Source organism: Amia ocellicauda, chromosome 16 (assembly GCF_036373705.1).
Source record: "Amia ocellicauda isolate fAmiCal2 chromosome 16, fAmiCal2.hap1, whole genome shotgun sequence".
Lineage (NCBI taxonomy): Eukaryota > Metazoa > Chordata > Actinopteri > Amiiformes > Amiidae > Amia > Amia ocellicauda.
Window position 1 is genome coordinate 11,992,911 of NC_089865.1, and position 22,417 is coordinate 12,015,327.

Below are 22,417 nucleotides of genomic sequence, written 5' to 3' on the forward strand. Positions count from 1 at the left end.
AGAAAGTAATCAAGTTTTGAAAGACATTATACATCTTCATGAGCTGAAGTACATTTATGTTTCGTACTCTCTTGTGTAAAGAGTGAATAAATAACCTGCCGAATGAATAATAAGATGCTTGCGGTTATTTTATTTTTTTAACTAGCAAATAAACAAAACATAACTGCTGAACATTTTCTTTCTTTGAAATGTCATACTCCACTTTCCAATGTCATGGTGAATCATTTGTGAGTCATTTAAAGTCCTCTCGGATACACGACAGTAAACTCACGAAATCGAATAACGTCTCGTGCATGACTGAGTATATTCATTGGATTGATAGCGGTTCTGAGCCGTGTCCTGTATTGCATATTATAATTAGAAAGGGCAATAATGGCAAAAAAACGATAATGTGGTGATGATGCAAGATTAGTTTACTCTTTAACTTTATCTGTATGCGTGTCTGAGATTCGGTTTCTGTGATGGATGAGGACATGTTTTTGATATTTATCAGGACCCTTTAAGCTGCTGTTTCTGTTTTACCTTTTAACAATTTTGTTTTGTTCTGGTGTGTAATGCTAATGCAACAAATACATCAGTTGGGCCAAAGCAAATTGGACTGTAGTGTTTGTATCGTTTACATAATAATTTCTGTGGAAGAATAAATTAATATTATGCCAAGGGCTGCAGTTAAAAGCAGTGAAAGGACTCTCATCTTGGCATATGATTGGGGCTGGAGTGACAATATCATTTGAAGGGGAGGATGGCAGGCATCAAGAGAAACAAGTGCGGGTTTTCACACTGCCTGACCTGCACATATTCAGATTTGGTGATTAACACGTCCGATAAATGACTTGCAAATCTGCAAGCTTTATATGTATGTAACGTATGTTATTGAATACATTTTAAGAAAATCGTAAATGAAAATGTTCATGAAAGTCTGGCAAACATCTCTTGATTAATGTATATATTTACTAATTTATTTCTGATGTTGTTTTTTCTGTACATTTGTTACTGAGACATATGACTAAAATAGTCTTTCTGGTACTGAACTGGGTACTTTTAAATCATCTTGAATTAGACATGAAAACTACCGGTTCTTCAACAGAGTTGTCATCCACACACATCATTGTGTTTTTGTTGAGACCATTCCCAAACTGCTAAAAAATTCTCCCAGAAAATGAATGAATGGCAAACAGTTGAGCTGTATGAAGGAAATGCATAGTTTGTTTTAGAACAAGCATACTGTGTGCTGTTGAAAAGAAGCATACATCACTGTCAAATATAAATCAAATTTTAATTTGCCTATCATTCGAGTGTTAATGCTTTGTTTTCTTTTTTTTCGGTTGAAGAATTTGAGGACGGCTCAGGTTTTCAGTTTAGTGGCCGAGCGCAGGAGGAAGTTTCAGGAGATCATCAACCGCAGCAGTGGAGAGGCCAGCCAGGCAGTGCGGCCCAAATCATCTGCAACCAAGTGGGTCCCTCCTGGCTCCCCCCCACAGCTGGTCACCGAGATTCTGGAGATCCGTGAGAGCATGCTTTCGCTGCTGGTGAAACTGCACCACAAACTGTCTGCAAAACAAAACTCTTTCTACCCCCCCTGGCTGGAGGACCCAGAGGCCTTTGTAAAGCTCGACTCCATCAAGTACTCCCATGGCGATGGCATTACAGCAATCGAGCGCATCTTGACAAAAGCCGCTATCCGGAGTCGGCAAAATAGGCGCAGCATTCAGGAGATCTGCAGGAAGATTTCACCACCTGTTCCTCCAAAGAAAAACAGCCCAGCTGACAAAAAAACCATGGATAAAGAGGAAAGGTACGCATTCACTGTCTTAATCAGAATCGTACATCAATATAGAAACTATTCGTTTTGCTGTTTGATTTAAAAGCCAAAAGACAAGTTTCAGGGAGGTTTCCTTTAGATTTAATACTCTTCCAAACTGTGGATTTGCCGATTTACAAAAAATGTTAGCAGTATTTTTTATGCTATAGATTTACTGCATTGGAATTTTAGAATTAATGACTAATCTTACTCGTAAATATCCCACACAAGTATGTGTATTATGACCCAAAAAAAAATAAAAAATGTAAGCATTCTGCTTATAGATCTGGTCTGAACAATAAATGTCTAGGATCTGATATCCCAAAACTGTTAGGCTTGCTTATTTGTCATTGAGAAGATTCAGGGATCGTTTACAGTAGCCCTAGCAATATGAGAAATTACATTTTTTAATTCGTAAACTCATTTACCAACATCAGGCCTTTCTGACAGTCTAAAAATGAAGATTAATCGAATCTGATATGGGAATGCAGCTCACATGAGCTAGTCTCAATTCTTATTTTGATTTCAAGTCCTGGATTCTAGTAATGAAGATCGAATAGGCTATAAGCACTCAATGATGACCTATTTTTGGTTGACTCGACCTGCAGACAAAGACAAAGGTAGCATCTCCCACAAGATAGGCTGTTGCTATAGAAACTGCAATCCAGCAGTGCAAGAGAGCCAGAATCGCTCGTGATGTTTTTCAGGCTTAGTGTCTCTGCCCCTTAAGCTGTCAGTGAAAATTACTGAGCTGCACTGGACCCGTCAGACTTTGTTTATGTCTTCTTATTAGGGGTCTCTATTTACAGTCAAGCCTGGTTTATTTGAGCCATAGCTAGGGCCAGAGAGAGAGACATTGGGGAAAACAAGAGCCTTGAAAAGCCAAGAGGCCAGAGTTTCTGCAAACTAATAATGCCTCTAGTCAGGTGCCATTTCCTAGTATTTGTCAAAATGTGCTTTGGAGAGGGGAGATGGGGGAAAATCATTAGGCCTGTCCAATGGGTAGTTATTTAATTAGTGGCCATAGTCATTGATTTATGTAAGGTTTAGGTAAAGCTCAGGTTTTGAGAATTAGTTTAATATTTCTCAGGCATTAATAAACTCCTATTTCCAATTATACATCTACCAAATGACCGTCATGAAGAAGCTTGTTAAATAAAACGGCAGTAGTTGTGAATATTCACTTCCAGGAAACCATGTAAACAGAAATACTGTAAAACGAGCATTCTGCACTGTTTAGGGATTGTGACACTGCTATTGAATATCGGGGTTCAGTATTGGTGTTAATTTCATAATTTCTCTGCAGCTGACACAGGACTTTCAATCATCAGGGCCGACTGAAATGGCTCTCTTTGTGAAAGCGGTCTTTTCTCTCCATCTGAGCAGTCTGTCTTGCAGGGTACCTCACCCACTGAGTTGTTACCATGGTGATGCATTTCTGGGTTATCGCTTTTGGTGCAGCAGGATTCGTGTGAAGGACTGTCAGAATTTAGCTGGCTGTAGAGAAGAAAAAGCTGCTTTTCTCCTGGTTGCCAAATGAAAATTGACCCTGTTGTCTGTCACTACTGCAAGGGTTTGATGTGAAATCATAATGTTATAGTGTAATGCTTTGCTGAAAATCAAACCAATTTTCTCATAAAATCTCCCTCATTGGCAGGAAATTAATACAGATTTGGTAGGAACACATTTTATGGAATGCCAGTCTGTAACAACTCAAAATATTTCTATGATACTGTCAATTGCCAGTGAAGAGGTGGATCATAGGGCAGCCCCAGTGGTACGTCTGTTAGTGTACCATGCCAGAGTTCAAGTTGTCCTAAAGTTGGTCTTCAAATCAGCCAATGCCATTATTGGTATTGGCCATCAATTCCCAGGCGGAGTGGAAGCCAGGTGGGGAATATTTGGTTCGCTGCACATGAGCGGCTCCTGTGACTGCTTAGGCACCTGCAAGTTCATGGTGTTAGCAGCACTATCTGCATGCAATCTTCCATTCCGTGTCATCAGTGATGAGCAGGCGTTCTGGGTTTGTGTTGATTCTGCTGTAAAGATATTTTTATTTATTAGAAAAAGGAGAGAATTTTGACAGGAATTTAACGTGTAGTAAAGTTAGACATGCTAAAAAACACTTAAAAACAGAATGAACCAATATTCGGCTTTGAATTGGGATGGTTTCTTTGTAAATGTCTGATAAGCACAGGTTTTTTTTTTTTTTAAACACTTCTGGTATCTAAATGACAGTATCCTCTTTTATTGGTGGTTAGAGATGTAATAGTTTTAGCCACTTCAGTTGGACAGTCTACCATGTAATTTCACAAAAAGGGACAAATGTATCACAAATGAACTTGGATTTTTAACATATATTGCACTTTTCGTAAGCTGTGACGAATCTTAATTAGATGTGATTCCTGAGTAAAACTTCCTCAAAGGGCAAGTCAGAATCTTCGTTATGTAGGCCAATTTTCTCCTAATTGCAGATGACTCGAACAGTTCTTAATCTTGATGCTAATGTTCTATGCTGAGTCTTTTGCTAACGTAATATTTTTCTTTTCATGGGGTATAACTCAGGAGGCAGAAGGCGAGAGAGAGACAACAGAAGTTACTTGCTGAATTTGCTTCCAGACAGAAGAGTTTTATGGAAACTGCAATGGATGTGGGTAAGTGAGAATTCAGTTTGAAACCTTACATTTCTAGTTTTCCATCAACTATATGAACAGCACTCATTACATTGTAAACATAAGGTGGCAAACGAGGCTTTATATCAACTCTCCCAACTAAACAAGGTCCTTAACTTTCAGCTTGGCAATGAAAACAAATGATAAAAAATTCGTAAACGTCTTATTTTTTATGATTTGTTTTCATTGCTTAGCTCAAAATTAAGGATATATAAAATCACATGGTATAAAGCCTCACTTTATAGATGTCTTAAATGTTGCTATTGACAAAACAGTTTAAACCATTATCTAGAAATGTAGAAAGTAACATTTGGGCTTGTGCTTTTATTTCTTACACCGACTATAAAAATGCTTATAGCTGAAATGGAAAGACAAATAAGACATCCAAAGGCTCTGTTGGTGTTCTACAGACTTTTATAGAAAATGTTTTAAATTTATTTTGAACTCTTAATTATGTACATTTTATGGTATACATTCATGATACAGACGTGGCTGAAAGTATTGGTACCCTTGCATTTTATTCTAATAATGCACCATTCGCCCTGAAAAGTGTTGATATGAATAACTGTATTGTAGTGATACCTCAAGCAGACCATTCTCTTTTAATTAATATCACAAGTGTCTTCAAACACATAATCGCTCATTCATCCAGAGAGAGAAGGAAAACCAGAGAGTTGTCTGAGGAGGTTAGAAAGAAGGTAATAGCCAAGCATGGTCAACATAAAGGCTACAAGACCATCTCTAAAGAGCTAAGGCCCATGGGACTGTAGGCAACATCCCTGGACGTGGCCGCAAGAGGAAAATTGACCCAAGAATGAAGAGAAGAGTTGTTCGAATGGTGGAGAAAGAACCAAGGAAAACTTCAAAACAGATCCAAGCCGACGTTCAAGCTCACGATGCAACAGTTTCTAGTCGTACCATCCGTCGCTGTCTGAATGAATACCCAGGAAGGACCCCACTTCTAAGAGAGAAACAAAAAAGGCCCGACTGGAGTTTGCAAAATGCATGTGGACAAGCCACAGTCCTTCTGGAAGAATGTCCTTTGGAGAAATCTCATTCAGAGCTACAGACAGCACTTGATTGCAGTTATAGTCTCCAAAGGCTGTGCAACGAAATATTGGGACCCTTAACCTAATATTTTTGTCCGTGCCATTTTCATTTGTTGTACTATTTAAAGTAATATGTTACGTCATAAATCAAAAGCAAAGTTTCTGTTTTATTGAATTTGAAATAAAGAATGGTGTATACCAAATACCTTTGTCAATTTCTACTTAGTTCAGAGAACATTTTATTTGTTTTAAAGAAACTGGAAGGGTACCAATACTTTCGGCCACTTCTGTATGAGGTAATTTCGGTCAGTTCTTTCTTGCTTAGTAAGGCTTGTGAAGAAGTCGTCTTTGTTGACAAAGATATGCAGAGGTTTGGTTGCATTATGGAGATACTGCAATCTAAAGAGATTGTGTGATTGGGATTTAAAATTATTTCAGATTAACCTCAGTGAAGTAGTTCAGAGGATGTGGCATTGTTGTCAGTGTTTAAACCAAACTCTGTAATTTGTATTAAACTAGGAGCACCGATATTATCATCTGATATTGGCCTTTTACAGAAATATCTGTAGTGACACATTCCACCGATAATGCACTGATATATTTTCTATTTGCAATTTGTTTTTTAAATTACCATAAAATCCTTCATCAGACTTCAGACCATAAATAAATGAATGTTTATATGGTTTTACAGTCGTTATTATACTTATTTACCATTATTTTATAACCGTTATGGTGCTTTCGTTTTCGCTGGAGGTTTCCGACTCCACAGTGATTCTCATGCACAGCCCACCCACTGAGAAACACAGGGCTCATAAACCAATAAACGTGTTTTACTTAAACCCTCATAACCAATAGAAAGTGCTTTTGAAGGCTGCTCTGCCTTTGAGTATCTGTGGTTTTGATTATTGTTTATTTATGACTGAAGATTAGCATATACTGTGGCATAGAGGTGCATTTTACTGAAAAGTTAAATCTGTTGCTTTTCAAAATTCACAATAGCAATTAAAAGTCGTTGGATATCATTAAACAGACACCGTCTCCAAATGACAACAAGCTCAGATCAGAGTAAAACATCTAAAAAAAAATGTGTGAAAAACTAATCGGACAATACTCTGACAATATTCGATAAAACTGAAAAAATAAATTACATTTATAAAACTACTCATGTAGCTTGGTCTTTGTTCTAATGTATAGAACATGCATATTTTTTTATATTTTTCCTTTATTCTCCCTTATTCTGAAAGTTATTTATGTAAAAATGTAAAAATCCTACCTTCAGTGCATATTTGACACAATTTCTCTGTGACCGGAGAGATATGAGGGATCCATGCTAGAAAAATTCTGTTTTGCATGCTAACAAAAGAAGTAAATATTGGCAGATATATTGGTAATTGGGAAATTTTTGCTCCCCAGTTATCGGTATTGGGCATAAAAAACCTGTATTGGTCGGGCTCTATATTACACTAAAGGGCTTCTCTGCTGGATGCAGTTAATTTAATAAGACTGTTTTGTAGTTCAAAGCACCACATGATCAAAGAGAAAAAGACAAACTAGTCTCTTAAGGTTGATTGAGGTTATACACACACAGAAGGTGATGAGATTTGAGTTGGTCCTGAAATAACCACCTGATGGCGCTATAGCATTGCCTTCAGCCTTCTGTTCAAATCATGGCCCTACTTTTATACTGGGCAAACTGCCCATCTAATTCATTTACTGTGGAGCTGGCATTTTGCCCACTGTTAGAAATAAGGACCTATAACTTTTAATGCAGTAATACTGGCACATAAGCAGCAGTTAAATACCTCAGAGACTTGCTTATTTGCCCATTGTGCACCTGCTAAACTGAATATAATGCACAATAGCATTAGGAAATGAATGTCACTGCAGTTTCTAAATAAAAAAATATCTATTAAATAAAACCACATTCTTTAATGGCACCTTTTTCTAAGAAGTCTAAATTCAATCTAGCTGGAGAGGATGGCTAATGATGACTGTGTCGGGTAATGGAGAGAATCTGATTTTCTTGTTTTAGCAAGTTACTATTGTGCTTCCAATGAAATTCCAATATTCATAGATAGGTAGAAGAATGATCTATGTTTGCGAATTGCTGTCTGAGTGTAAACAAGGGCATTTAGACATGTTAAAGTCCTGCAGTAATACTGTTGGTTTTATCCTGTATATGATGTATGCAAATGTGATTTAGACAACAGCATCGTTTCTCTACACTTACATAACTTCACTGTACGACCGCACATCTCATCAGGCCACTGCAAACTCAAACAAGTCCTTGAAGGAATAGTGCATCAGGCAAAGAAAGAAAAAAAGTGCACTTCTTATTAATATAAAAGAAGCAAGGTGACACACACTTCCTCCCTCCTTTCGTCTCCAGAACCCTGTTAGGAGAAGAAATTAGTTTCAAGTGGTCTTCTGGGAGTATGCATGCTGGTTCAGGGCAAATTATATCAAACTGCTAATAGCTGGTTAGACTCTCAGGGACCTCCTTGACACATAATGGTTAGTAAATGAAAAATGTTGTCCACAATTAGAAACTTTAAGCTATGTTCAGCAGTATTCTGACGTGCTAATCGAGAATGGAGGCTTCATAACACCTGGGTTACTAACGGGGGATTCAATTTCACGCCAATACGAGTGTGAATGCAAACTAGAACAAAGAACAATTTTATTGTGTTAATATCTATTTGACAATCGTACATTTTCTTAATCATTGCATTCTTTCTAGGCATAAACATTTTAAAATTATATTGACTCTTGCAGTCATTCAGTATCTTTTTTTATCACGCTATTGCAATTTTGTGATGAAAAGCATTTATATTGCTTTACTATGCTGTGCTTTCTGTTCTACGTCTGGCAGTTTGGTTTAAAATTTTGCTCACCTTGGAATACGTTTCGCTGCGGTTCCCTGTGCTTTGCTATCTTATCAGTATAAAAAATGATCATAGAATTTTTTTATGAACTACGGTTGTTTCATAGATTGAATCAAAGGTCAGGGAGGATACAAATATTTGCTCTGGAATTTTAACTAGCCAAATTGGTGAAATAGGAAAGCGTTAGGAGCATCTGTTCAAACATTAATCTCCCCCTGTGACATAGTGGAAAGGAGTCACATTGAGGGGAACTTAAACAAAAGATAGGAGCCAAATCCCATCTGGAATTACTCCACTGTGCTGTACATACTTGAAATAAATCATTTTTTAAGCTGGACTAATTCCTTTGCAATATATCGAACAGTATTGTTTTCATGTCTGTCTTTTTTTTGGAGCAGTGTCTCCATTTCCCACAACTAGAGTGTTGACTGTTTGCTGCAAATAAGTGGCATGTTGTCCCCCCTCCCCAGTGTGCCTTTCTTCAACTTTCGTCAACATCGCTGTGCATCATCTGCATGTGGAAATACAATTTTTGCAAAAATATCTCTGTGGTGAATGTGTTTAAAGACACCTGGGAATCTAAGATGTGTCTGTATGCTATTAATGTATATCCAGAGGTTGAAGCCATTTGGTTTACCTGGCCTCGACAAACATGAAACTATAAAGAAGGCAAAGTATCTATTCAAGGTGTCATAAAGTCATAAACCATACTGTTACGCAGCGGGTTCTGAAGCTTTTGCTTCATTTAAGTGGAAGTGTTTTGAGGATCTTTGTCAGTTCTGTCCCCATCGTTATTCTGTTCACAGCACTCTACTTGAAATGCAGTCATGCATAGCAATGTGAGCCTCTCATTACAGACTGTCACATCAGTAGAAAAAATTAAATAATAATGGTGCATTATGTATTTTAATTTTGCCATTTTGTGTTATTAGCATATGCAGAAATAACTTGGGGTATATGTATTTTATAATTAGCCTTTAACAGTTTCTCCTTACTCGTCATATAATTAATGGAGTATTCATTATGAACGTTCGTTATTGTAATATACAGAGCAACATCTCAGTTTTGTATCATTCATGAAATCTCCCTTCCATGGACTTTTTTTGTGGTGTATTGTTTTTAAACCTGGCTTAAAATGGCAGAAAGTATAGGTATGTATAGCATTTCTGCCATTTCTAACACTGTTGTTAATGGTCGGTTGTTTCAACACAGAATAAGCCTTCTGTTGTGTGTACCAGACAAGTTTTCTTAGATGTTCACTTATTCGCTGCGGTGTGATACAGCACTTACTTACCGCCTGGAGCCAAAGCTGTTACATGGACTTCATAATGAAAAATGTTTTTATTGCGTTTTGAAGAATAACCTCCCTGGCAGACCATATGTGACCTTAAGCAATAAATCAATCTGAGCATTGTTGACATTTGTTTTCACTATTTATTCCTCAAATTGAACAAGCCCTTTAACATTTAAAACTAATCTGAAATATAATTAATATTTGACTGCCATGTCAATCAGTAAGTAAGAAATTCTGAATAATTAGATTCCATGCAGTAAGCCAGGCAGGATGTCAATGGGCTTTGTAGGGAAAGTTTAATTTTTTCAATACATGTGACACAGTCACTTGCTCAGCATGTTTGGGTCTTGTGCATCTAAAGTTGACCAAGATTATATTTACTAATGCAATTCCAGGTGCTGACAGTTCTCACAAAGCACACCTGGCCTTTCACTGGGTTGCTTTGCATGGACCTGGGTAATCTGCTCTCCCCATGCTTACAGGCAGAAAGCAGATTGCTCGTCTCTTTAGGCATTGTCTGTTTGTACAATTTCTGGTACTAGGACATTGTGTGTGTTTAAGGTAATGATGCTTTGCTGAAGTAAAAAATACCCAGGCACTCACACAGCATTCAAAAATAAAATATAGATTTATTTTATATCCCGTAGTTGTTCTCCAATTACATTATATTTTGTTTACGTGGTCTAAATCTGTATTGTGCCCTTTAGTTAGGCTTTAGGAGGCGCCTTGTTGCATCTATAGGTTGAGCAGGCCCACTTTGAATTATTTAATGTGGTTTAAAGGGTGCTGCGATGACAATGTAACACAATTGTTTCATTACTGTTATCGCCGGTTAAGGCGCTCTGTTATTGTCGATGTGAAATAACGGAAAAATATTCAACAAATGCTATTACACGAGCCCTGTAAACAGATCAAGTAATGTTGGCAGTCTGTTGCATGCTTTCAGGAGGACAGTGTCTGGTATAGGCCGAGAGCTGTGGGTTTGAAGTGAACGCCCGGCTGTTTGGTTCCCAGTGTGCAGGGGCGCTGCAGCAGGGCTGGGATGATAGAGGGGACAGTCACAAAACAGAAATGCTGGCGGAGACGAGGAAAGTTGGAAACATTTAGCTTCATTATCTGTTTCCTTGAGTTTATCTTGTGTAGTGTTGTACAGATACCTCCATTTGTAAGCCTTCTTTAACATTTATCTCAAATTAAGAGACTAACAAAAACCTGTTGAGGTGCTGATGGACTATGCCAATTTCAAGCTGTGATTCAGGTGAAGAATGCAGTACTTTCCCAGACAATAGCATCAGTGTAGCCATGTGTGGAGATATGGCCAGATTTGCAAGGACTTGTCAATATTGTATTTCAAATACTTCGCATCTTCCTCTTTCATGGGATGAAATTACTTTTTTTTGGTGGTGGTTGAAAGAACCTGATTGTGGCATTCTGCACACAGAGCTCGACTATCATCAGTCTTTGGTGTTTGGAAATGATTCTGGATGATAACGCAGCCATCAGCGAGAATTGAAAAACAAAAGGGGTCAGGACTGTGGCCAGCTGCTGCACTGCACTGCGCGACCTGCAGACCGTGACGGTATCTGTCTGCCTGGCTCGGGAGAGGGTGGTCTCTGGACGCCGGAGCAGGCTGTCGGCGGGCACGTGCCATGCGCCTCCACCGGCAATATATAATGCCTGGGAAGCTCTGATAAGATAAAGCCTTCCGTCAGAGGAGAAATAACCCCATTTGTTTTTATATTCTTTCACTGCTTCACTTATTTCTGTGTTATGTCTTCGTTTGTGTGCTTTGTTTTACATCAGAGTGCATGCATCTATATGAAATTTTATTTTATTTTTTATGGACAAATGTTACATTTTTTTCAGAGGCTGTGTTGTGCTTTATTTGAAAGCCCCATTACTGCTTATGTGTTGCGTATATGAAATCAAGCCACGGTCACTGAAAATCTCAGTGTTCAAAATTGTATTGACCCATTCAGTTTCCCCCTTATGCTATCCTTTGTGAAAACTAAGATACCAGTAATAATAGCTACAAATGGGAAATGCTTGGTTACCTTGAAATATGTAAATGGATCTATAAAGACACATTAAATTGAATAATACATAAATGCAAAACTGTACATTTGTTTTGTTCCTTACTTTTTTGTTCTTTAGCCACATGTATTAATATCCCTTAATAAAATCCCAACTTCTGCAGGGGAAAGGGATATGGGCATATTTGAATGTGCCAGTGATGAAACAGTGAGTTACAGTGATGAATGATAAAAAAAAAATGTTCTACAGTGAGGGGGAAAAAAGTATTTGATCCCCTGCTGATTTTGTACGTTTGCCCACTGACAAAGAAATGATCAGTCTATAATTTTAATGGTAGGTGTATTTTAACAGTGAGAGACAGAATAACAACAAAAAAATCCAGAAAAACGCATTTCAACAAAGTTATAAAATGATTTGCATGTTAATGAGGGAAATAAGTATTTGACCCCTTCGACTTAGTACTTGGTGGCAAAACCCTTGTTGGCAATCACAGATGTCAGACGTTTCTTGTAGTTGGCCACCAGGTTTGCACACATCTCAGGAGGGATTTTGTCCCACTCCTCTTTGCAGATCCTCTCCAAGTCATTAAGGTTTCGAGGCTGACGTTTGGCAACTCGAACCTTCAGCTCCCTCCACAGATTTTCTATGGGATTAAGGTCTGGAGACTGGCTAGGCCACTCCAGGACCTTAATGTGCTTCTTCTTGAGCCACTCCTTTGTTGCCTTGGCTGTGTGTTTTGGGTCATTGTCATGCTGGAATACCCATCCACGACCCATTTTCAATGCCCTGGCTGAGGGAAGGAGGTTCTCACCCAAGATTTGACGGTACATGGCCCCGTCCATCGTTCCTTTGATGCGGTGCAGTTGTCCTGTCCCCTTAGCAGAGAAACACCCCCAAAGCATAATGTTTCCACCTCCATGTTTGACGGTGGGGATGGTGTTCTTGGGGTCATTCCTCCTCCTCCAAACACGGCGAGTTGAGTTGATGCCAAAGAGCTCGATTTTGGTCTCATCTGACCACAACACTTTCACCCAGTTTTCCTCTGAATCATTCAGATGTTCTTTGGCAAACTTCAGACGGGCCTGAACTTCAGACTCCCTTTAAGAGAGTGCTCCTAATCTCAGCTCGTTACCTGTATAAAAGACACCTGGGAGCCAGAAATCTTGCTGATTGATATGGGATCAAATACTTATTTCCCTCATTAACATGCAAATCAATTTATAACTTTTTTGAAAAGCGTTTTTCTGGATTTTTTTGCTGTTATTCTGTCTCTCACTGTTAAAATAGACCTACCATTAAAATTATAGACTGATCATTTCTTTGTCAGTGGGCAAACGTACAAAATCAACAGGGGATCAAATACTTTTTTCCCCTCACTGTACTTCTTTTAGCAACACACATGCCTAGCATTCAGGTCAGTTGTTCGTGCTTCCATACAGACCTGAAATATTTTTAGGATGTTTCATTACTTTCAGCAATTTTCTGTCCTTTTCCTGTAGGGCCTAAGTGGGATTGATTTGAACTGAAGGATGTCAACAGTAGTTTAAAAGTTGCGATGTTAACATGCTTTCGAGCTATTCTAAATGTGGTCACAAGATGGAGGCGTAGATGGTTAGTTAAATGAGATGGGGAAGTGGCCTGATCTAAATTGCTCGAAGCATTGAATAGGAAATGCTTGTTATGGCTAATTTAATGGATTCAACTATTTTTGACTGTTTATTAGGAAGGAGTTGTATTTTGTCTATTTGTGGAACTAACGTTTATTTTTGTACACCATTCATTTGTTTTTGTAATTAAGAAAAACACATTTATGTTCTGATAATTCAGTACAAACACCCATTTTCCAGGAGATTGGAAAGAAATTCCTAATTAGTAAAAAAAAAAATGATTTGATTGTTTTTGTTTCATACCTTGAAATCAGATATTGCATGGCAAGAAATATGGTAATCTGAACGGACTCCCCCAAGTTTAAATTCAGTGTAGTTTTACAACTTTAAATAGGGGATATTTATATTTTATTTCCAATGTATTTGAGCCTAATTAAATAACCAACATTTCAGATGTGTTGGGTGAATATGGAAAGGTTCCAGAATTAAAATATGTATTGATTTAAAATTAAAGGCAGTAATTTAGACTTAAGGATAGTATATTTAAGTAATGGATATTAGTGCAACAAATTGCTAACGGATAATACACAATTTTTCTTCTTTGTCTATTTTTAAGGCTTTAACAATTACATAAAGCAGCTGCTATTGAATTTTAATTACATGTAATTGGACTCAGAATAGCTGTAATTAAATATATTTCAAAAGCATACCAAGCTGTTTTCCTCTCCTATGAGCACTGATTTTTTTCTTAAATTTGAAACTAAAGTTTCTGGCAATTTTTGCAAAGGACATCCTTTTAATGTTATTGTATTGTTCTTTCTCTCTATCTTTTGATTGGCTGGTAGCATTTTTACAGAACATTACCTCTGTTTTGTGTTTTTTAATTTAATTTATTTTTTTATACATGGCTAGTTAAAGCCCCCACCCCTTAATAACATAATGTCTATTATCAGTTTACTAATTTAAAAAAGAGAAATTTCTAAATTAAATTCGTATCACGTGACATAGATAAAATTATGTGATTGTGAACTGGAGAATATCTTTAGTTAGGCATCATTTCCCCCAAGTAGAACTGATTTTCCAGGGACTGCCTTTTTTCAAACGAGAGATGGAAATAAATACTCTGAAGCTGTAAATAAATTATTATGTGGAGTGAATTAGGTTTTCAGTATTTATTTTAGGAGTAGCAGGACTCATTATTTTATGTAAAACATAATGGAAATCCCATTCAATAGAAAAGTTGATGCCCCTAATTTTAGAAAAGCAAAATAGAAATACAGAAATACAATGTAGCCTTGTTTTTTATATATTCAAGGTCTTCTTGTGATCACTGGCTAATCCTTATATCCTGTCCTGTGTGTTTCAGAGACCAGAGGTCTTTGCTGATGTAAATACAGTCATTACAGTGTGCTTCCTCTGCATATTGACAGAAAATGTCTAAAGTCTGTGTGTTTTAATGGTGAAAATAGAACGGTCAGCATTTCCCCCTTCAAGGACATTGAAGATCCATTGTGGACAGAGATCTCTCAGAGCTTTACAGATTTTTGGGTAGAAATATTTTTCCTCCATATTTATCATATCACACAAAACATCTCCTTTAGGAAATGTTGCATTATGTTTGTTAATGTTATGGATTGCTGTTTTTTGTAATCCAAAGAATCCCCAGATGCAGATGTTGCTATGGACCTGGGCTCATCGGAGCAGCAGGTGTCTGAGGTGCTGTATGACTGTGTCATTTGTGGACAGAGTGGCCCCTCCACAGATGACAGGCCCACTGGCTTAGTGGTTCTGCTTCAAGCATCTTCAGGTAAGATGGAAATAAGCATCTTCCTCGCTTGTGATGGTAATGAAACCTATGGATTTATACCCTGGCTAAAGGGATCTTTTTCCCCTGGTGTGTAGAATCAGCAGGGCACATTTCTGACAGACTTAGACTCGAAGCTCATTAGATATAGATGATGCAGTTAAGGTACATCATTCATGTATAGGAACTCAACTCACTGGGGCTGATTGACCCTTGTTTTAATTAGCTAATTCATCTGTAATGTTCTTATAAAAGAACAACCGTATGCTTAGTGTGGAAGAGATGGGTACTGTAAAACGAGAATGTCATCTTTGTTGCGTATTAATTTTGAGCCTTGCGGTAACCTGCCTTGAAAGTTAAATTTAAAAAATACCCTGTATTCAAACATTGAAGATCTAAAGGGCAGAAACATGTTTCATGCTGCAGTTTTAATTGTGTATCATCCTGGAAGTGCTGCTGTTTGTAAGTTGTGGTGGCATTTCTTATTTTAATTATAATTTAATTTCATACATTGGTACTTAAGTAATAATGAATGTGGTGTTTGTGATAAGTATTCTTCTTGAAATCCCTCTGGACTGGAAACAAATACCTCGCCTCCCATGAGTGTTTATTAGATTATATTCTGACAGGTTATTTCTTGTATCTTGCCATATAGTTAACATTTATAGTCAACAATTTATACATGTTTGTTTCCCCCCCATGCTTTTGATATCTTCTGTAATGGCCATGTTTTCCACCTCTACAATCTCACTATACTAGCTCATTATTGTGGTCTTTAGGTTAAATTCAGTTTATTAACTGAGGTAGATGAGTTCTCCTATGTATACCATAGTTTATCTGTCAAGTCAAATGTCTGTTTTTAATAGAGGAAACATCTGTGTGTAATGATTCCATGCAGTCTTAAACATGATATAGGTTCCTTTGAAAATGACTATACTTCATTATTCTATGTAAATATTATGTCAAGCCATAAATAGAATTGTTGATAGCTCATTACCATATCATTGTCATTTTATCAAGCACTTGCGTACATAATGCATTTCAGTCCTAGGGCATCGTTGCAAAAGCACTGAGCTGAAGAAGCTACCAACCAGCGACGAGGAGCGCATTTACCCCGAAGATACATGTGGAGCAGCCAATGATGTCAGACTGGCAATGTTACAGCGCTTCTTCAAGGACGTAGGTGTTTGACTAATGTGGGATTCCTCTCCCCCTCGTGTCACGTTGGATATTAGTTATCTTGGCATGAAAAGATATGAAAATGAAAGATATTTCTGCAGTCCGTTTTGGACATTTTTTTATTTGGGACATATTGTAAATAAAATATGTATTTAAAATAAAGCACTAGGTTTTATTTCACTACTGAATTTGAGTATACACGCAGATTCCCTCCCCCCACCAACAAGTATAATTGTCTAGATCTTCACTTGAAGAGAACAAATGCAAAGTAGGTTGTTTTTACTGGAATTGTTTACTTGGTATTTCTGTTGCTGTCTTTCATCGTCTCTCGCTGCCACACAATAAAATGTTTGAGGATTTATATCTCCTGAATACTGCTCTGCTTCATGTAGCTATAGCTTTGCCTTTTATGCTTCTCTCAGGGGTTCCATGAGGAAAACACTAAAGCATTTTGTCACAGCATGACGGTAAACTGTCACAGTCGGTGACTGTCAGTTCTGCTAATCCAAGGTTCAAAATCTATTCTTTATGTAGGCACAACCTACTTGTATATGATTTTTATAATTTTACACCTATAAATACAAAGAATTTGAATTGAATTTGGCATTTGATAGATTACTTTTGTCCGTGAATATAGGATACCTTAAATCTATTATTTTGGTGAATGTCCACCAACCTCAGAATATCCATATTCTGAGCATTCTGAAATGAAGAGATTCCTGAAAATTAAATCTTAATCCTACGATGATCTTATGGAAGATGCCTTGTAGGGAAATGTACAAACAAGTAAAAAAGAATTGCTTTCAAATTAAATACATTCAAGGAAATTCTAGCATAAATAAAATTATTATAAACTACGTAAGAGCTTTTGTTGTTTTTTCTGATTTTGGTCACTCAACCTGCATTGCTAACCGTGCCATTCAGGCTGCCTGGCCTGGGGCCTTTACCATTCTGCCTGTGCTGGGACACATGCTTTACGGATGACCCCATACTGATAATGATAGTAAGAGCCATCATTATATAGCCTTATATTCCTTAGGCCAAAGCAGTTTAGTGTTTTCCTCAGTGTTTGTCAGTACATCGAGTCTTTTACACTGACTATATTTTGTAGGCTCTGCAGTGCATATGAACATATGCATATGCATTTGTAACAAAATAGCCTTCAAGTGCAAAATCTGCACATACATTAGTTCACTTTAGCAGCGAGTCAAAGTTGTATTAAGTGTGCTGAAAGGTATCATTTTCTTTTAACAGATGTGGGTGATTTGGTCAACAGTCCTTGATAAATCTGGTTCTGATTTTTTTCAAAGTATCAACTTAAGCTTCTTCTCTTTCTCAGAGTTCATGTCTGCAGTCAGTGTCTATTGGATGGGAAGGAGGCGTGTACGTGCAAACATGTGGCCATACTCTCCACATAGACTGCCACAAGTCTTACATGGAGTCATTGCGAGTAAGTTGGTTTCATTAATAAAGATGCTAATGAATAATCTGCCGCTTTAATTAAGGTTTTATCCAGTCTTTATCATGTGACATTATTATTATGTGTCATTGCAATTAATTGATTAATCTGATTGCTACTACTTTCAGAAAGACCTGTTTACAAAAGATGGTTGGTCTTCTGCAGTGCTATGTGCCTGTGATTTTTAAAAGCCTTGGACAATGCTGAATTTGGGGATATGTTAAGAAATGCATAACAACATTTAGCACAATCCTTTCTATATACTCTGTGTGTCTCTGTGTGTGAGAATCTATGACTCACTTCTTACACTTAAGTAAACCCATGTGAAAGTCAGTGACTTCATTGTCATTTTGCCTGCATATAGTCATCAACTTACGCAAATACTGTGAAATACCTGGAAGCTATAATGTCATATGTAGAGTAAAGCTGTACCAGCAGTTATCAGTTGACAGAGGCAGTGATTTGCAGAGACAGTGAGAATTAAATCTTTGTATTTCAAAAAGCACAGAATTAAGCTTCTTGCAGAAGCGCCTCAAGGTTTAAAATGGAAGGGATTTCCATAATTTTAAGGAGATGCATCATAAGTGACTTAATTTTTATATTTGTTTACATAATTCTTTGATCAGTTACTTAAAATTCCATGCAGTTTGTGATAACGTATGACTGACTGAATTTCTCCTTTAATATTTGTGTGTGCGAGTGTGTTTCTGTATGTTATTCATCTACCCACAAATGTATCTTTTTTTATTTTTATTAATCAAATATTGCAATTAGCAGATAATGTCAAAACTTCAAGTGTTATTTAATACCCACTCTCATTATATATATTTGGGAATGCTGAATCTTTATGAATTTATTTAAATGTACTGTCACTTCATATAAGGTGCTATAATTTTGCAAATATTAGGGATGGTGATGGGTAATTAGGGACCCATTCATCAACCCTGGACATTTTAAGTCATATTTAAAAATGTGATAAATCTGTCTATCTACATACGTACACTTTTTGCATAAGACCTAATTGTGTATCTTTTAGAGGCCTGCTCACTGTGGCAGTAACGCACTGTGCCTTTGTTCAGAACGACCAGGTGCTGCAGGGCTTCTCGGTGGACAAGGGGGAGTTCACCTGCCCTCTCTGCAGACAGTTTGCCAACAGCGTCCTGCCCTGCCGCCCAGGCCGAGGTGTAGAGTTGGGCCCCTGGCATGCTCACAGCAACAAGAACATTGTCACCCTTGTGAAAGAAGTCGAAGAGTTACAGGAACACCTGGGGACATTCCCAGTAAGCAGCATTAGTGTAAGGCAGAGAGGTCTTTATTCATTTGATTTCATATCCCTCATCTCTCTTGTGTCCGGCATCCCCCGAATGTAAATATCATTACTGTGGAGTGTGGTTTTATGATTTATTGAATTGTGTGCATTCTGTTAAACCTTGACATCGAGACATTGTTGATCCTCTGCCAGATGTGTGTTCCCCCAACTCCAGCTGTGGAGTTGGATCACATAATCTAACCTAGTTTTGAGAGATCTGCATCCATCCATGAATCATCATCTCATCTGTGAATACATGCCATACAGCTGCAGGATAAGAAGTGTAATTTTAACTCTCTCTCTCCAGTCAGAATCCAATCTGAGTAAAGAGATGGAGTCTTTGATAAAGGACATAAAGAACACAACCCAGAAGAAATACATGGACTACAGCAAGACCCCAGGATCTCCAGATAATGACTTCCTGTTCATGTATTCTGTAGCTAGGTGAGTGCTTGCAATCATTTGAAAAGTGATGTCAGCTCCATTGCTCAATATATGCCTTCAGATAAAATGCATAACTTAGTGCAGAGGTTTACATCCCTCACATCTCCTGTTTAAAGTCCCATTTTTGTCTGAAGGTATGTTGTCTTTGCAGATTCCCAATACAATGTGCACATTCCCATGACTACAAATATAGTTTTTGTTTTGTTTTTTCTCTAGAAGTTTCTAGTATTGCAATGTAAAAGCTCTGAACAATAACTTGAATAATGGTTTGCTGTGATGGAAGGTGATAGTGAGCTGGTCATTCTGTGATGTTGGTTTGTGGTTCAGCAGCCAAGGGAGTTGACAGATGAACTGTTACTTGCAGGTTATCTTACAGCATGGGTTGAGTCTGTAACCTTGTTGCCCACAGTAGTTGCCTCCTACTAATGTGCCATTTAATTGTTATGCAGACAGGCAACGAGTCATTGAAAGCTCTTTGTAGGTTTTAAGTTGTGAAAAAGATGCACCTTTTTGAATAATTCAGGAGCTTGCTTTAGAACCAGGGAGTTTGGAGAGAGAACCGTGGCTGATCTGATGACTCATGTGAGTCGAATGCTTTTCCACAGCGGGGAGCTGCTGTGGGAGTCCTGGAGGGGCAGTGCCACGTGTGACCTGGGAGGGTTGCAGTGACATGAGAAAAACATGATTTTCCTCCTCCCTAATTTAAGCTGAGCTACTCTATGAAAAGAAGATGCATTTAACAAAATGAACATGAATTATGCCGGTTTACCAAAACAGACCTTTGAGACTGGTTAGGTTTAGAAATGTTTTTTAAATAGCCTTATTTGTACTGCCGATTTATATGACTCTCATGCGTTGCAGGTGAGATATTAAAAAGCTGCTTTCTTAGCAATACATGCCTCTCCAATCAAAATAATAGTAAAATTTGATTGACTTTCTAGTTGTTGTACAATATGTCCCGTCTACGATCAGCCTATTCTTTATAGATCAGCAGCATTTCAGCTGCCTTGTATTTCACACAGGAGTGCAGCGGCTGTAAATCCTTCTCCACGGTTTGGTTGGCTTTGGTTTTGAACTTTGCTTGCCCTAGTAAGTGCTGGGGATCATGCTTCTCCCAGAGGGTGACAATGTAAGGTTATATGAAAAATCTATACACAATCTAATTGTTTGGTTTTGTCTAAAATGGCCGCCTTTAGAAGTGGTTTGTAAATTTAAACATTTTGGCCTTATTTATATTCCTCTGATGGAGTTGGGCATGGTAGTGTACCCTTGCCATCCTGCCCACTGGTGTGAAATCCCAGGCCTGTGCTTCCATGCTGGTGGGTTTTAGAAGTTCAGTGAGCACTGCAAATCGCCTGAAGAGTGGAAAATTCCCCTGTCACACAGATGCCCTTATCAGCCGCAGCCAGATGGAGCCCTGCGCAGGAACATTATCAGTGTTAAATTGCTTTTTCTCTGAGGAAGGCAGAGGATTAAAGCACCGCTCCAGAGCCTGGTGGCATAAGCTGCTAACTTTGGGATAATAACATCCAGATTTTTTTTTTTTTTTCTTTCTTATTTTAGTAACACATGAAACACGTAATATCTTTTTTTAATCATGTCAGGGGGGAAAAAAATCCTTACTTGAGAAATCTCAGTGTTATAATGAGAAAATTGAAATGTTTATGAAGCAAAAAATATATATGTTTATAGATCAGCCTGAGAAAAGCACATCCTATTAATTGGTTTAACGGCATCACATGACGTGTGTAAAACAGCCCTATGCTAATGAGCCACTTGCCACTGTGCATCACCATACCAACTGCCATTTATGGGTATCAAACCACAAACACAGGTGATGTATAACTAGGTGAAAAATGAATGATCAAGTATATTGCATTGTGACATGCCTAGAAATAACTGACAAAAGGAATCAAAAATCTGAAGCAGCCTGACCTCACAATTAAATACATCTGTTCCCCAGGCTTGTTGATTTCCCCATTGTCCTTTGGTGGGGGGGAAAAACAAACTCGACAAAGCAGTGCATCAAATTTAACACTTGACTTTCCATAGACATCTTAAAGCTCTGTACTGTGTAGGAAGAGACAAACATTTGCATTTTTGTACAATATTTGCATAAGGCTGTTTTTTCTGTGTGTGGCTCTCTACGACTGTACAAGAAAAGGTAGAATAGGTGACAGTTCAGGTTCGTGTGTGAGCGTTACATTCCTTTTTCTCTGAGTCTTTGATCCCTTTGTAAATCATAAGAGTAATGACCCTGCAGGCCTCTGCAATGCCTCCAGTGGCTATTAGTCCACACTAGAAAATATTTCACTGTTAGGCACAATTGGGAACATCTGCACGCAGTCTTGGGGAGAGACTCGGTATAGAGTGAGCATGCTGGCTGAATTTTCCTCAAGGGCAGGATTGAAGCACAGTCTGTTCTGTACCAACGGAAACCTGATATCTCCAGCCTTGACCATTTACCACCATTTATATATATATATATATATATATTATATATGTGGGAGACTTTGGCATGAAAAATACTTATGCCTTCACAATTCTAGAGGCAGTTCCTTTTCATTTAGTTATATTAACAGCTGTAGCATTTGCAAGTGTGACTCGTCTATGTACTGAGCGTGATTGAAGTACTTCAGTGACAGTACCATTTACTACTGAAATATCTTTATCACAAGAAAAACCTTTTGCTTTAAAAATAAAGACACAAGCGGTTAAACCTTTCTTTTCATTCTGCATAATGTCACTATCTGAAAATCTTGGTTTTATGTTATATTGATATTTAACTGGATTTTCAACCCTTGACGACAAAGGAAAGTGTCCGATAGTCATTGATGGTTGTAAACATGAATTAGTTAAATTTTATTGTACTGTATTTGT

The 22,417-nt window shown here is 37.7% G+C and overlaps 1 protein-coding gene across 4 annotated transcripts in view; it reads left to right on the forward strand.

The window, feature by feature from the left end:
• ubr3 (ubiquitin protein ligase E3 component n-recognin 3) overlaps positions 1–22,417 on the forward strand; it is a 62,803-nt gene that overhangs the window by 19,668 nt on the left and 20,718 nt on the right. For 2 of the 4 annotated variants that reach the window (XM_066688550.1, XM_066688552.1), the window contains 7 exons: positions 1,332–1,795; positions 4,367–4,455; positions 15,000–15,149; positions 16,192–16,325; positions 17,665–17,775; positions 18,864–19,079; positions 19,401–19,537. In XM_066688550.1, the coding sequence (XP_066544647.1) occupies positions 1,332–1,795; positions 4,367–4,455; positions 15,000–15,149; positions 16,192–16,325; positions 17,665–17,775; positions 18,864–19,079; positions 19,401–19,537 (1,301 nt within the window). The remainder of the gene's footprint in view (positions 1–1,331; positions 1,796–4,366; positions 4,456–14,999; positions 15,150–16,191; positions 16,326–17,664; positions 17,776–18,863; positions 19,080–19,400; positions 19,538–22,417) is intronic. The other 2 variants (XM_066688551.1, XM_066688553.1) reach the window with 1 other exon arrangement.